Source organism: Pempheris klunzingeri, chromosome 3 (genome assembly GCF_042242105.1).
Source record: "Pempheris klunzingeri isolate RE-2024b chromosome 3, fPemKlu1.hap1, whole genome shotgun sequence".
NCBI lineage: Eukaryota > Metazoa > Chordata > Actinopteri > Acropomatiformes > Pempheridae > Pempheris > Pempheris klunzingeri.
Window position 1 is genome coordinate 29,253,722 of NC_092014.1, and position 14,907 is coordinate 29,268,628.

The 14,907-nt window shown below is 46.4% G+C and overlaps 1 protein-coding gene across 1 annotated transcript in view; it reads left to right on the top strand.

The window, feature by feature from the left end:
• Positions 1-14,907, top strand: part of LOC139225662 (teneurin-3) — a 161,392-nt gene that overhangs the window by 124,242 nt on the left and 22,243 nt on the right. Inside the window, exons 24-35 of the mRNA XM_070856476.1 lie at positions 526-703; positions 7,378-7,502; positions 7,618-7,725; positions 9,217-9,371; positions 10,366-10,467; positions 10,626-10,799; positions 11,072-11,131; positions 11,510-11,672; positions 11,952-12,090; positions 12,286-12,391; positions 12,662-12,804; positions 13,084-13,262. Coding sequence (XP_070712577.1) covers positions 526-703; positions 7,378-7,502; positions 7,618-7,725; positions 9,217-9,371; positions 10,366-10,467; positions 10,626-10,799; positions 11,072-11,131; positions 11,510-11,672; positions 11,952-12,090; positions 12,286-12,391; positions 12,662-12,804; positions 13,084-13,262 — 1,632 coding nt within the window. The remainder of the gene's footprint in view (positions 1-525; positions 704-7,377; positions 7,503-7,617; positions 7,726-9,216; positions 9,372-10,365; positions 10,468-10,625; positions 10,800-11,071; positions 11,132-11,509; positions 11,673-11,951; positions 12,091-12,285; positions 12,392-12,661; positions 12,805-13,083; positions 13,263-14,907) is intronic.

A 14,907-nucleotide genomic window follows, 5' to 3' on the forward strand; every position in this document is an offset into this window, starting at 1 on the left:
GTTAAATCAATCGCTACTGAATTTCAGTAGCTGAGAGCATCAGGGCGAGAGAGTATCCCAGAGTACAAGTTAGAGAGGGAGAGAGCCAGACTGTGTCCAACGCAGCCGGGATGATGGTGAGCTCAAAGGGGACACAAGTGTGGTTACACTGGACGCAAAACACTGGCTTTGTGTGGTGTGTAAAATGTTTGAAATCGATAACAATATGCTGTAAGTAAATAACAATGTTGAAACTGAGAAGTATGAACGTATTTTTAGTGCTGAATAAAGGTACTGTTGGGTACCGGTACCAAATTCTAGGTACCGGCAGTGGTCCAGATGTGAATGGCACCCAGTACGACTGCTTGACTGCTAATTGAAACCTGGGTCCTTGTGATGGTGGACTGTCAAATAGATGCTAAGCTCCACAGCAGTGTTTCCACAGCCTGGCCTGAAAACAATAATAACACAGAATGATCTCCTGTATTGGTGAGTCTGAATCAACTGTTGCAGTCAGTAAAAACAGACTTCAACATCTCCTCCCAGGAAATGGACGTCGCCGCAGCATCTCCTGCCCCAGCTGCAATGGGCAGGCGGAGGGCAACAAGCTGCTGGCCCCCCTGGCTCTGGCCTGTGGAGCAGAAGGCAGCATCTTTGTTGGAGACTTCAACTACATCAGGAGGATCTTCCCCTCTGGGAATGTTACCAGTGTCATGGAGCTGAGGTGAGAGGGGAAGGAGGGAGGGAGGGAGGGAGGGAGGGAAGGGGGTGAGGCTTCTTCTGTTGCCTCTGCTGTGACCAGATCGGGGATTTAAACCCTCAAGCCACAACATTTGTGGAAATGAACTGATTGACTTAATTAAAACAGAGCATCCAAATTCCTTTCTGTGCCTCAGCTTTTCTGGGCATCTTCTCTTCCTGCACTCAACTGCTTCACATCATTGGTCATGGAGGACTTTGAAGCAGTGCTTGAAACATAAAGGACGATGAGGGTAGACGCATGGTCACACTGGATACTTTTCCACTACAGTAATTAACATTTTAAAGTATTTATTCTTTGGCCAGAATAGTGAAAGATATGAGAGCACTCTCTCTCATTCAGAAGCAAAAGTCTGGATTAGTGCTCTGAATGTAGAGAAATGCTGGCCCACGCTCGAGTGCTCATTTCTCCTTATCTAACAGCCATCTCAAATCTTTTTCTTACTGACGTCTGTGAAGCATTAATCAAATTCTGAATTTCTAACTGTTCCTTCTTTGTTTTCCAGTACATTTTGTCGACCTATCAGAGACCAATCTGTCCACTAACTCTGGTTTCTTCTCTTTTCTTTCCTTTGCTTGCACTATTAAAGAAACAAAGATTTCAGACATAGGTAAGAGTGACTAATCCTTTTCAACCACTAACCTTCTTTTAATTTTGCCGTTAATTTATGCTGCTTATGCACCAGACTGTAGTCTGCACACTTCTTCCGTCCCTCTCTCCTCCTTTTCCATGAAAATAATCAGTGTTGCTGATTCCTGGCTGCTTTCAGACCGGAGAATCCAAACATCCACAGCCCAAGGTCGCAGAGAATCAAGGAGACAGTGAGGTGGATCCAGCTGTTAGCAAGCAAAATTTGCATACTTAATTCCTTCCTGTAGTCGAGTAATGCTTCAAAGCTGCAGACTTGCATCATGGCGAGAAGAGGAAAGTGTCAAATAGGTCACACAAACAGATGATGACAACCAGACAAACAGCTTTCACACCGGCTAGAAACGTAGCTGAAAGGATGTCCTGCTCCACAACAACTAGGGTCTGATTTTGCTTGTTTTGGCCATCATGTCTGTCATGGTCACAGTAATTGGTGAAATTAATTGGTGAAAAATTCACTAACTAACCAGTAATGTTGCGAAATGACTCTCAAAGGGGGCAGAATGAGGCAGAGAGAAGCCAAGAGTTGAGGAAAAAGTATCCTTGATGTGTGCTACCATCAAAATAAGGATCAAGTTTTTGTGCCAGTTTCTTTTTTGTCTCCCTCTCTTTTGTCTCATTCTCTTTCCCTCTCTCGTCTTGACAAGTGCTCACACGAAATGGAGCCTACTCTTCGGTTGTCAGCTCAGATGAAGGGCACAGTCATCACTTTAGCAGCAGCCCCTAGCAAGGAGAGATGTGGGGTGGGGGGGGTGGCTGTTCACCATGGCTACTGGTCTTCCTTATGTCTCTCTGCTTTATATTTCAATCTCTCTTTACCACCCCGATCCCCCTCCCTCCCCACCCCATCCTCACTGTCCTTTTCACATCTATTCAAGGTGATTCATAGTTGTGAGAGTGCACACACAATTAAATCATAAAAAAAACTCATCAATACTTTTAGCCAGCAGCAAAATATTTCTAAGCATGGTGCGTTTGACTTAAACATGAATTATACATAACATAAATACACTGATCCAGGTCGTGGGAAGTACTCCACTGACATACATACACTTCTACTCCACTACTGAATATGCAGATTAAGATTGTACATTCAGAAGATGTCATAAGTTTTTTTTGAAACACTGAATCACACCACATTATAGATGTAAATTACTGCAGTATTTAAAGTAGCGAGCTGCTACCTTGTCCGTCTGCCGTTTGGTGCCAAGTGGGTGACAGCAGGGAACTTTTCTTCCAGTTGTGGCTGGAAATGAGGCAGAAAACCAACACAATGAACTAAACCAACTAAACTCAAGCATGGGGCTGTGCAGTGGGGCACCAGACTGCATGTTGCTTTAAGTAAAATACAGCTTTTTGACGAACGTTTCCATACGTTGTCTTAATTAAAGGCTCTGAATACGTCCTCCAAGGCAGGCGTCATTTCCCACAGTGGCATGAGTGATGAAGACACCTGGAGTGCCTGTGCTGTTTGTTGTCATGTGTCATTCATTTTTCGCTTCATGCACTGATAGTTACATTATTACTGAAAGTTGGACCTATAATGTTAATGATAGAGCTGTAGATTTGTGCAGCATCCCGTCTCTTAATTACTGCTCCACACATACAGGACCGTGCTGCCACGTACAGAGCTTAACACATTTATCAGACCAGCTGTCATAAAAACCAGAAAACACAAATATTTTAGAAATCTGTCAAAAACTTGTTTCAAATTAAACATTGTATTATTATTTATTAGGCAAATAACAAACTGGAACAACTAAATAGTCCTTATTCACACATTTAACCAAAAATCTTCATATTTAGTTTGACCTCCTTTGGCCCTGATTGTTTTCATGGACTTTTCCACCGTCTCTTTTGTTATTGAGCTCCAAATAGTTCCCAGCTGTTCCCACAGACTTGCTTTGGATTAAATTTGTGTGTGATCTATTTTTTAATCCAATAAATCCCAGATCTGTTCGATAGGATTCAAGTCTGGACTTTGACTTGTCCAGTCCATCAGTTCCTCTACTCCAGATTCCTTTTACATCATTTCAAATCCATCCTTCTGATTAAAGAGCTGCACATACTGGTGGGTTAACCATCACAGGAACTAAAAAGATATTTTGGTGATCAGCAATACTGTTAATTTAGGGCTGGGGAGACAAACACCTCACACTGGGTGGTGGTCTGATACATTTGTTAAGCTCTGTAGGCTGCTAATTAGTGCGAGTCCCTTCCTTTCACTGCTCAGTTGCACCAGTCTGCTCTACAAGTTGATACTTTAAGCTGCACGCCTGCCTCAGAACGGTCCGTTGTCAGCCGACCACCAGACAGATTCAGCACGGTGTTGAGGTGTGAGAACATCTGTTCACACATGATCCCAATGCAGAGACGAATCCAAACGCTGCAGTTGTTAAATGTGCAGACGTGTCCGGTGATCCCGTTCGGTCCACGGCGAGGATCTGATCCGGGTGGATAAACCCAGAAAACATCGGCCTGTACTGCTGAAAATCATGACCTCTGCTGGAGAATTCTTCTTTGAAGGCCTCCAAGCTGACAGGTTTGAGTGTTGACGTCTCCCACTGGTGTCTGAAGTGGTGAAAGGTTCCCGTTTGAATAATCAGGGGAGAAGACCAGAAATGCTTTTCATGCATCAGACAGAGCGAGCGCGGTTTGACCCGCGCCGGGCAGCTGCAGGTTGAGCGTGTTGAGATGCGTTGAGATGTCCTGTGATGTTGGTCGGCCATTTCTCATCCTCCAGCTCAGACTAGTTCAGCTCCTTTTCAATCAGAAAAAGGCTTTGATCACATCAATGCACTCCACAAATCTCTCCTAAACCTCTGAGGCCTCTAATGGGCAAATGTGTGTAAGCACTGTCCGTCCCCTCCAGGTAAGATCTGAACTGGTGCTGAGTGAGCAACGCACACAAGTTCTCCTGGTGAACGATACAGTCAGACGTCATGAGAGGGTGACTGATGGGATTTATCAAGTATTGTCAAAAACCCCCCTTTGCTTCCCAAACATGAGCAGGTCTCCGTCTGTGGTTGTGGCTGTTATTTTCTTGATGCTGACTCCTTTAACCCTTCGGAGTCTAGGACCGCCACACGGCGTCAAAGTCACATGTCGCACGTTTGAAAACGTAAAGCTGTGACACAAGCACACAGGTGCTCCATTCAAAGACTGTTGGAAAGCGGACACTTCAAACTTTTTACAAGTGTTTGAATTTTGTCGATCGGCCTATTAAGACTAAAGTTATGAAGAGCCGCACTACAGCTCTTCTACGAGTTAGAAGATGCTGAATCTGGGGAAGAAGGTTCTGATTCTGAGGAAGACTCCTTTCAGAGGATGAAGTGGATGCTGCACGTGAAGACGAACGAGAGGAGGTGTCCGCGCAGACCCCCACTCCTCCAAAGATCCAAAGAAGAAGAGAAAGACACAAAGAAAGGCAAGCTAAGCAGTTTGAATGGGAAACACAAAGGGAAAATGGAAAGTAGTAAAAAACGCTGTTTTACCCCAGACTGTGAAGGGTTAAAGTCAAATGCTGCGGTAAAAGCACTTACAATGTGGTCTCCTTTAGAGGTGCATGGGCCACGAGCAGCAACGTTCCTCTTTTCTCTTCCTTTATCTTCCAACAATCAGCAGACGTGGGTCACTGCCGTCCACACTTTCATCCACAGTTACACCCAATGGTCTGGAAAACGGTGACATTTTCCACCATTTCAGTAAAGCTGCCCTCACCAGACAGAAGCCAGTCTGGATCCTGGATATGACAGCGTCCTTATTCAGCAGCCCATGGGCTCGTCCTCCTCGCGGACTCAGCTTCATCAGAAACGTCTCTTCTCATGCCTTGCTTCCAAGTTACACTTGATGTTCGACATGTTCGTGTTGTCGCAGCCACAGCCCCACATGGCTCTGTCTCCTCATGCAAAGGACCCAAAATCTGTTGTCCAACGAGGCTGAAAACATTTGCTCACCATGTCCCGTGCACATCTTTCCACTATTAAATGTATTGTTTGGGTAAATCCTATGTCCACATTGTGATTTAGACTGATGCGTTAGGATTTACTCCTCCGTCTTACTTCACCCAGTCAGAATTCTTGTTTATATCCACATATAGAGCAGCACCGTACCTGGAGCTTCGTCGCCACTGGCAAGACACAACAACTAGTCGGGTCACTGAGCTGTTTTCCAGCCTCTGCCTTTGCTTCTTGCTGTCTAATTTACACCACCTTCACTCTGCGTTATTTCAGTTGCTCTTAGTGTTTCACTCGCTCCTCTTCTGCTTGAGTTCTTTCCTTTTCTCTCCTCTTACAGACATACTGCCCTTCCTTCCTTGCCTCTCCATTTATTTCCTTCCTTATTCCTCATCCCTTCTCTCATTGAGTGCCTCCTGTCTTCCTCTCGTCTCTTCATCCTCTCCCCATCCAATCATCGCCCCTCCATCACTCCTGACTACTTCTGCATTTCCCTCTTTTGTCCTCCTCTTGTGTTTCTGATGCCGCCACTCTTCCCTCTCTCTCTCTCTCTCTTTCCTGTTTAGTCACATCTTTTAATGTGTCCTGGCATGTTTAGATGATCAAGTGCCATCCTGTCAGGCTGTGTGTTCCTGCACTGCACACACACACACACACACACACACACACACACTGAGACATGTCTTAAATAGGCTTTGTCATCAAATCAGCATCCATATTGTGGGAACAATAAAACTGAACCTCATGAAAAGTTTCAACTCAAGGGATGAAGATGTGAGAAGTGGGAGGCTCAGTCATCAGGAGGTCATCATCATTGTGTTGAACTAGCAGGACTGTCCTACAGGCGGGTGGAAACACACACTGCCTCCACACCAGGACAGCAGGTCATGTGATTCACAGGGTTCGATGAAGTTCTTCCTCCTTACACTGACGTGTTTCTCTGGTGTGAAGTCAGTCTGATACCAGAGGTTCTGTCCCTGGTGCTGCCCGTCCAGACTCTGTCCAGATATATTTCTCAGCCTAAATAAAGGTTCAGTGAAAACAAAAGTACAAACATATCAGCATGTCTGGGCCTCATTCGGACAGACAAACACAGGGTGTCTGTGTCACACACACACACACACAGTCTGTCTATTTTTAACTGTCTTAATTAACAGCCTGTGATCATCTGCTGATATCACCAACCGCTGACACTCATGGCCAGAAGCCAGTGCACATGTATATATCCATGCCCGTGTGTGTGTGTGTGTGTGTGTGATGGATTTGACATGACAGTGTGGCAGCCATCATTAAGAGTGTGTCTCAGACAAGTGATGGGCCACGTAGCTCAGTTCAGTCTGATAGAAAGATGAACCTCCTGTCAATAGTCTCACACACACACACACACACACACACACACACACGTCAGGAAGATACTTTTGCATACTTTCTCACTTATATATAATATGATATATAATATAATATGACAGCTTAACTTAATTCTAGACAAAATCATTTAAAACATACATACACAGACACTGTAACACACACTCTCACACTGTCCGCCTCTCATTTCCTCTCTGTCTTACACACACACACACACACACACACACACACACCAACCACCCGACACTGCACCGGCACTAAATTAACACCCGTTTTTTTTTGGTTTTCACTCCGTTAGCCGTGCTTTTATTCATTACTTCTTCATTATCACCAGCTCGACAAAGTCCTTCATTTCCACATCATAATGACGCTGGGCCCGAATAGTAAATCTGCTCTGTTGGTGACAGAGCTTTTGTTGAAAGCTTTTAACCCACTGAAGTCGGTTTTAAAAGGCAGCTGGTGTCTGTAAATGTTGGTAACTTTAATCATGTAGTGAGGTTCTAGTCGGTGAACTGTGGATGACACATGGGTGATCGTAGTGTCTGTGTTCACTGATATGAGAGACATTGTGAAAGACACAGCACAACTAAACTAATTCTTTCTTATTTCTCTTTCTCCTCGTTTGTTACCCCCCCCCCATCCCTTTTTGCCCACCACTGCCCCCCACAGCAACAATCCTGCTCACCGTTACTACCTAGCCACCGACCCGGTAACAGGGCAGCTGTACGTGTCAGACACTAACTCGCGTCGGATTTACCGTCCCAAGATGCTCAGCGGTGCCCGTGACCTCATTAGTAAGCATGCACTTCATTTTTCCAAGAAATCAGCACGATGATAATGATGAAAGCAGCCAGCATGTTATCAGTGTGTGTCTTATGAGTGTGTGTGTGTGTGTGTGTGTTTGTTCAGGTAATGGAGAGGTGGTGGCTGGTACAGGTGAGCAGTGTCCACCGTTTGATGAAGCACGATGTGGAGATGGAAGAAAAGCTACAGAGGCACAGCTACTGGGACCTAAAGGTGCGCACACACACACACACACACTCACACACTATAAACATGCAGGCTGCCGGTTGCCACTGAAGCCTGTTTGAAGTTGTCAGTGAGTTAAACTTCCAGATGTCTTCTTACCAACCAAAGTGCACCGACTCCACTCATCCAGTCTGATGGTTTGAGAGCTCAGCCCAGTATAATAAGGTCCACAACAATAAACATGGTTACAAAGAAAAGCACAGAGGGAATTTAATGGACCCGCAAGTCAGCCTTTAACTTCTTAGTCAGAGAAACACAAGCGATGCTGTTTTCCTTCACTTTATGTCATTATATTGTCAGTGCGTCAGTCTCTTAAAGGGGCTGGATCCAGTGTGAGTATATAAAACCAATGCTAGTTTAAACAGCTGCATTGTCTCACATTCACTGAATTGTTCAGAGCACTGACGTCCATTCACCCTGGAGAACGTGGTCCAGAGAGTTTTCATCACTTCTTTCATCTCCCAGTATCCAGTCTCAAGGTGTTGCCATGAATCCGTGGTGCACACTGTAAACAGGCGCTGCTAGAGGTCCCCAGCAGAACAACGCTGACTGTAGGCTGTATGATATATTGTCACTAGGACCGGTCACAAACAATCAGATCACCTCTGTCCCTGCCCTTTAAAAGCAGCACTCTGACAGTGCGCTGAAGCACGGAGCATCACTGTCCCTAAAAGGAAACTCCCCAAAAGCCAACATGCGGCACCATAGATGAAATAAGCTTGGGAGGAGATGACTCATCTGGTTACCGTGTTGATTCTGTGAAGAGAACAGCGGGGAGGAGAGCATGACGGTGAGCCACAGGGACGCATCACTCAGTCCCTGATGCCCCTGATGTCCTCACACCACGGCAACATGTGCCCTGTCAGAGTTACAATGCTGTTCTCCTACTGGAGGGGAAAATATAATCAAGTCGACCAATGTGCCATTTTAACAGACTGGATCTGATTGGGCATGCAGGCTTTCTCTACAAAAAGATCACAGTACAGTAACACTTCCTGCACTTAGGGGCTTTCAACCAGCTCAGCAAGCAAAGCGGGCCTCATTACCATCCAAACATTCAAGCGTGGCAGGGTCACCATACTGGGATATGGACGTGCCACGTCATATACCACAGCGACATGTTCTCACAACCTAATGCTGCTTTATTAGTCATTCACATGTTTTTGATCAATTTTCATTTGCACAGCAGTCGCTTGGTCACCTTTATGGTGTCTTTGCATCACCTCTGACATCTGCCATTAGCAGATTCATGTGCTTAAATGCAGTCAGGCTCTATATTTTCTAGTGTGTGTTTTCTTTTGAATGTGTCTTTTTTTAATTATCTGCTGCAGCCGCATCCCGACTCCCCTACAGGAGAATGACCTCCCTTTTATTTTCTCCTTTGAGTCCTGGAGTTGATGCATTAATAATAACCAGTCTTTTGAATTGTGTGTGTGTGTGTGTGTGTGTGTGTGTGTGTGTGTGTTCTGGTCCCTACAGGGATTGCAGTTGATAGAAACGGTTTGATCTACTTTGTTGACGGGACTATGATCAGGAAAGTGGATCGTAATGGAATCATCTCCACAGTGCTGGGCAGCAATGACCTGACCTCTGCCCGACCTCTGACCTGTGACACCAGCATGCACATAAGACAGGTAACAGGCTGCCAGGAGCACCTTAACACGCTGCCAAGAGCAGCTTAAGACGCTACAGCCACCTCTGGCACTGTGTGTGTGCACCATGTGTTCCTCATGTTGTCGGGACATAAATCTGTTCACACAGTCACATTGTGGGGACTCGCCGTCCCTTCAGGGACAAAAGTTCCTCTCGCGTGAATCAGACTTGGTTTTAATGTTTGGGTTGAGTTAGGTTTGAGTTTAGGCAGTAGTGGTTACGGTTAGGGTTAGAGTCAATGTAATGTGATGGAAGTGTGCGTGTGTTGTGGGCAGCGTAGTTCAAAGAGTTTCTTGCCTTGAGTTCAGTTGTGAAATCATGAGGCGCCCACACATTGTCAGGTTTGTCTCTCCACAGACTGATGTGGATCCACTACTCTAGAGGCTTTGCAGCCAGTTTTTCCAATGAGCTGTGACATTAGTCCGTGTAGATTGGCTTAAAGGGCCATGACGGTACATCAGGGTGTGAACCATGACAAAACAGCCGATATGATGGGTGGAAACATTTTCCTGAAAACACTTCAGATAGTTAATCAGTGAAAATAATGGGCGCAGTACATTTACAAGTTTTCAGTGCAAAATTAGATATTTCCGTCCTGTACTTTTACTCAGCCCTCTCAGTGAAACTGAACTGTTAGTCTGTGTGTTAAAGTGGCAGCTTCTTCTGAAGCCATCTCCCCATTTTCTGTGTGCTGCTGCAGCAGACCTCTGTCCTGCTCTGATCAGGCCTGACATGATGGAAAGTTCAGTTTTTATGCACATCATTTCCAAACCATCTGTGTTTACCAAACAGCACCATGAGGCCGCGGGCACTGATTCACTCAGCTCAGAGGTCACAGATGGCAGCAGCGCAGGAGTGTATATCAGGGTGTGAATCGGCAGTATCAGATGGCTAAATAGAGTACAGCTGAATGAAACCGAGTCAGAGTAGCATGTGAAGTGAACCTGTCTCCCCTCCTGTCATCTCTGCATCCAGGTCCGTTTGGAGTGGCCCACAGACCTGGCCATCAATCCCATGGATAACTCCATCTACGTCCTGGACAACAACGTGGTGCTGCAGATCACTGAAAACAGACAGGTACCATCAGGGCTCAACGTTCACTTACTGTCATCCTAAACACAGGCTGCTACTTGAGCTGCTTTTTGGATTCATTTGATTAATAAATCAACTTTTTTCTTGAGTAACAGAAGAAAACCATGGTGTGTGTGTGTGTGTGTGTGTGCGCGCTCGCTCAGGTCCGTATCGTGGCAGGTCGTCCGATGCACTGCCAGGTGCCTGGTATAGAATACACTCTTGGGAAGAGAGCGGTCCAGACCATGCTGGAGGGGGCTACAGCAATCGCCCTGTCCTACAGCGGCGTGCTCTACATCGCAGAGACGGATGAAAAGAAAATCCATCGCATCCGACAGGTAATCTGGAGGACACACGCTGAACGCTCATGGACAGTCATTTCCTGGTTAACACAGCTGTGAATGTTGGTCCACATTAGTGAAGGTGGTGATTTACTGCCTGTGGTTATTAAGACTGGGAGAGAAAAGGGGAGGACCTGTGGCAAAGGTCCCAGGTCTGATCTGGACCCAGATCCAGACACAAGAGTCACACGGTTTATCTGGATGGTTTTAGTGCGTCTCTGAGGTTTCTGTTTCCCCACTTCTCTCATGTCTGACTTTCATCCCTCTAGGTGTCAACTGATGGAGAAATTACCCATCTAGCTGGAGCGCCATCTGACTGTGACTGCAAGGTACTACACCAGAGCCACCTCACATACCGTACACATCAGCCAGCAGCGAGGAGTGAGAAGGGCTCCCCTCTCATGTCTCAGTTCAGACTCAGTTCTCTTGTCTTGGCACAGCTGATTTGTCCATCAGCTCAGCAAACCCACTAAATTCACAGAGTCACTAATCCCCCCCCCCTCACACACACACACACACACACACAGTGCTGTGGTGTGGTGACTCCAGGTAGAGTCACTCAGTGTCTGGAGGGACACACCTCTGTCCTCCACTCTCTGTAGCACATGTCAGGTTGAGTTATCCAGCTGATCTTATTCTCTGCCTGTAACTCCTTCCTGTCTCCTTGTCTCTGTCCCCCCCCCCTCCCCCCCGCTGCTGTCCTGCAGAACGACGCCAACTGTGACTGCTATCAGACGGGAGACGGCTACGCTAAAGACGCGAGGCTAAACTGTCCGTCCTCTCTGGTGGTGTCTCCAGATGGGACGCTGTACGTGGCCGATCTGGGAAACATCAGGATTCGAGCCATACGATGCAACCAGCCACCTACTGGTACATACAGTGCACCCGCACAGAGGGGCCATGCTAATAGTGTGGCCCCCCGCTCTGGGTTTGGGGCAGACAAAACAGGGGACAGGCAGGACTCTGTTGTCACATGTTGGGGCGTCTAAATTCAGACACACATGGAGGAGGGTGATGGACACCAAGCTCACAGGGAGAACAGGGATACGGGACTGGATGGCTTAAATCACCACCAGAGAGTGAACGATGATGCTAGGAATCACAAGGCTGTCTCACTATCTGCCTGTCTCCCTCCCTGTCTGTCTGTAGGCTCTCTGGCTTCAGGCCCCAGCTCCTATGAAGTGGCCTCTCCAGCCTCTCAGGAGCTCTACGTGTTTGATGCCAATGGGACTCACCAGTTCACCATGTCTCTGGTCACTGGAGACTACAAATACAACTTCAGCTACAGGTCTGAGCGAATGAGCGCATGTTTGTTTTGAACAAAACTAGCAGTGATAGTATTAGTAACTAGTGGTAAAACTAAAAGTTACACTTCCATCGAAATCAGTCTCAGCAAGAAACCATCTGCTTTCCTTCTTTTCAAAGTTAACCTCATTTTGATTTTGTCCTTTCCTCCCTCCGTTGTGTGCTCCGTCACCCTCAGCAATGAGGACGACGTAACGGCGGTGACAGACAGCAGCGGGAACACCCTCCGTATCCGTAGAGACACCAACAGGATGCCCGTGCGTGTGGTTGCCCCCGACAACCAGGTGAGCGCAGGCTGCAGTAAATGGGTTCCACCAGTTATGTGTTCAAACACTAAGGTACATGTTAGAGGATCAGAAGGCCTGATGATAACACCAGCGGTTCTTTTTTACGACCAGTTTGAATCCAGTGTTGCTTCTCCCAAAAGTTTGAAGGAATCATCCAGAGTAGGTGTGAGAATGGTGCAGGTGTGCTGGCGTCACCTGTCAGAGACGGTGGCCCACATGAGGCCGGACCGGATGTGACCCTGCCTGTGTGTCTCTGTGTCTCCGCAGGTCATCTGGCTGACCATCGGCACCAACGGAGGTCTGAAGACTCTCACGGCTCAGGGTCAGGAACTAGTCCTCTTTAGTTACCATGGCAACAGCGGCTTGCTCGCTACCAAGAGCATCCAGATAGGCTGGACCACCTTCTACGAGTGAGCAGCATCACTGTGTTTATTCTCAGCTCCTGTGTGTGCCAACAGATCATTACTGACAAGTAGATTAGCTGCTAACTACGGACACATTTAGCTGTCAGAAACTCTGTGTGTGTGTGTGTGTGTGTGTGTGTGTGTGTGTGTGTGTGTGTGTGTGTGTGTGTGTGTGTGTGTGTGTGAGATGTAGATTCAGGTATTGTTACAGGTATCTAAAAAGCACATCACAGTAATGGTAACGACTGTCCCTCTATTGCCCCCCCAACCCCCCCATCCTTGTAGCTATGACAGCGAGGGTCGTCTGACTAATGTGACCTTCCCTACTGGCGTGGTGACCAATCTCCACGGCGACATGTCGTCAGGGGCTGTTGCTGTGGACATTGAGACATCAGGGAGGGATGAGGACGTTTCCATAACAACCAACCTGTCATCAATAGACTCCTTCTACACTCTGGTGCAAGGTAAGTGTGTGTGTGTGTGTGTGTGTGTGTGTGTGTGTCACTGACCTGTAATCCCGCTAACAGCGCTGACTAGCACCCTGGTGTCTTGGTGACTCTGTGCACTGGAGGTTTGATAAACGCTGAAACTGGAAAAAACGAATGAATTCAAATGTGTAAATGTGGATCACCAGCTAACACAAGCTGTTGCCAGTAGCTTTCACTTAAAACATCCGGCGACAGCTTCACAATAAAAGCCACCTCCAGTTGTGTTTACTCGTTCTGTGAAAAGCATTTCCGTCCATCTGATTGGTTATCCGTGGACTGTGTCAGACATATGAGTAAATCTCTCCAGCACCTTGTGCTGCACTCGATAATGAACGTTGTAAAGTGCATTTTAAGTTTTCCATCTCCATTTTATAAGAGCAGACCTGGGATGAGGAAGTGAGTTATGGATTTATGTGCCATGGCAGCCCCTCTGATAATTCTGCATTTGAAGGGAACTGCAAAAGAGGGAAAATGGTAGTTTCACCATCCTCATCATACTTCATGTGAGACATCCGGCCTAAATGGCAAGGGAAAACAATAATTTAGCACTGATGCCCTTGTTAAATCTGAACTAATGAGGCAGTTGAAGCGGGGCCTCGAGTGGCCGGCAGTGATTTATTTCAGAGCGAGCTACGTGTGCCCAGAGTGTGAAGGAAAACAGAGTGAATTCCCCCTCACAGCACAGCAGTATTGATTGGAATGTAATAAGTTATTCAAAGCCATCGACAAGTGTAGCATTCCTTTCCATCAATTCGTGTACATTATTTATCGTTTCGCCTCCTCGCCATCATCCAAACTGCACAGTGTGCAAGTGATGGCGGTAATGTGAAATCACATTAGGCGTAGGTGCAGCCCAGAGATGGTAAACAAGCTAATGTAGCTGCTGCACTGTGACATGTCGATGTTGCTGTTAGTGAGAGCGGAGCGTGGCGGTAACGCAGGTCAGACAGTGAAGCCCTGCAAGGACAAAACCAGTCAGTGGTTGCAGCCAGTGTGTCATCATGGGCTGGCTCTAATAAACGGCGTGCGCTGTCCCGCCCCATCCAGAACAAGCTACGTGCAAACCCTCTCTAGCGCTGGAAGGTGGGTGTGAGTGGGACAGGCTGATCACTCTGAGAGCACAACAGAATAAATGTAAAGACCATGGAAAGCTGAAAATATGACACATGGTGCAGGACTGCTGTGTGTCTGGGGGATCAACATAAAAAATAAAAAAAAAGCTTTGAAATGTTGGAAGAGTCGCACAAGAGTCTCTGCAAACATTTATTTTATTTTTCAGAGTTTCAAATGTGTCTCCTGGTGTATTCGCTTGTTCTCCACATTTAACCTCTAAAGACCTGGCGTACACATGTGTGGACATCACATTCTGGGTTATATTACCATAGTAGTTAATTCTGCTCAGCTGGGGCCGTATGGACATGTATGTGGGCAAAATTGTTGATATTTCATACTGTTTTTTGCACCGTGATTTTCAAAACATGTTCAAAATATGTTTTGTATGTGTTATAAATACATGCAAAAGCAGTCAGGAGAAAAAAAAACTGCTATGTTCAGGGTGGAAATAAAGAGTTTTGTACAAAGGTGACTTTATTGTGTTTTCTGGAAATTAAGACCGATTGTC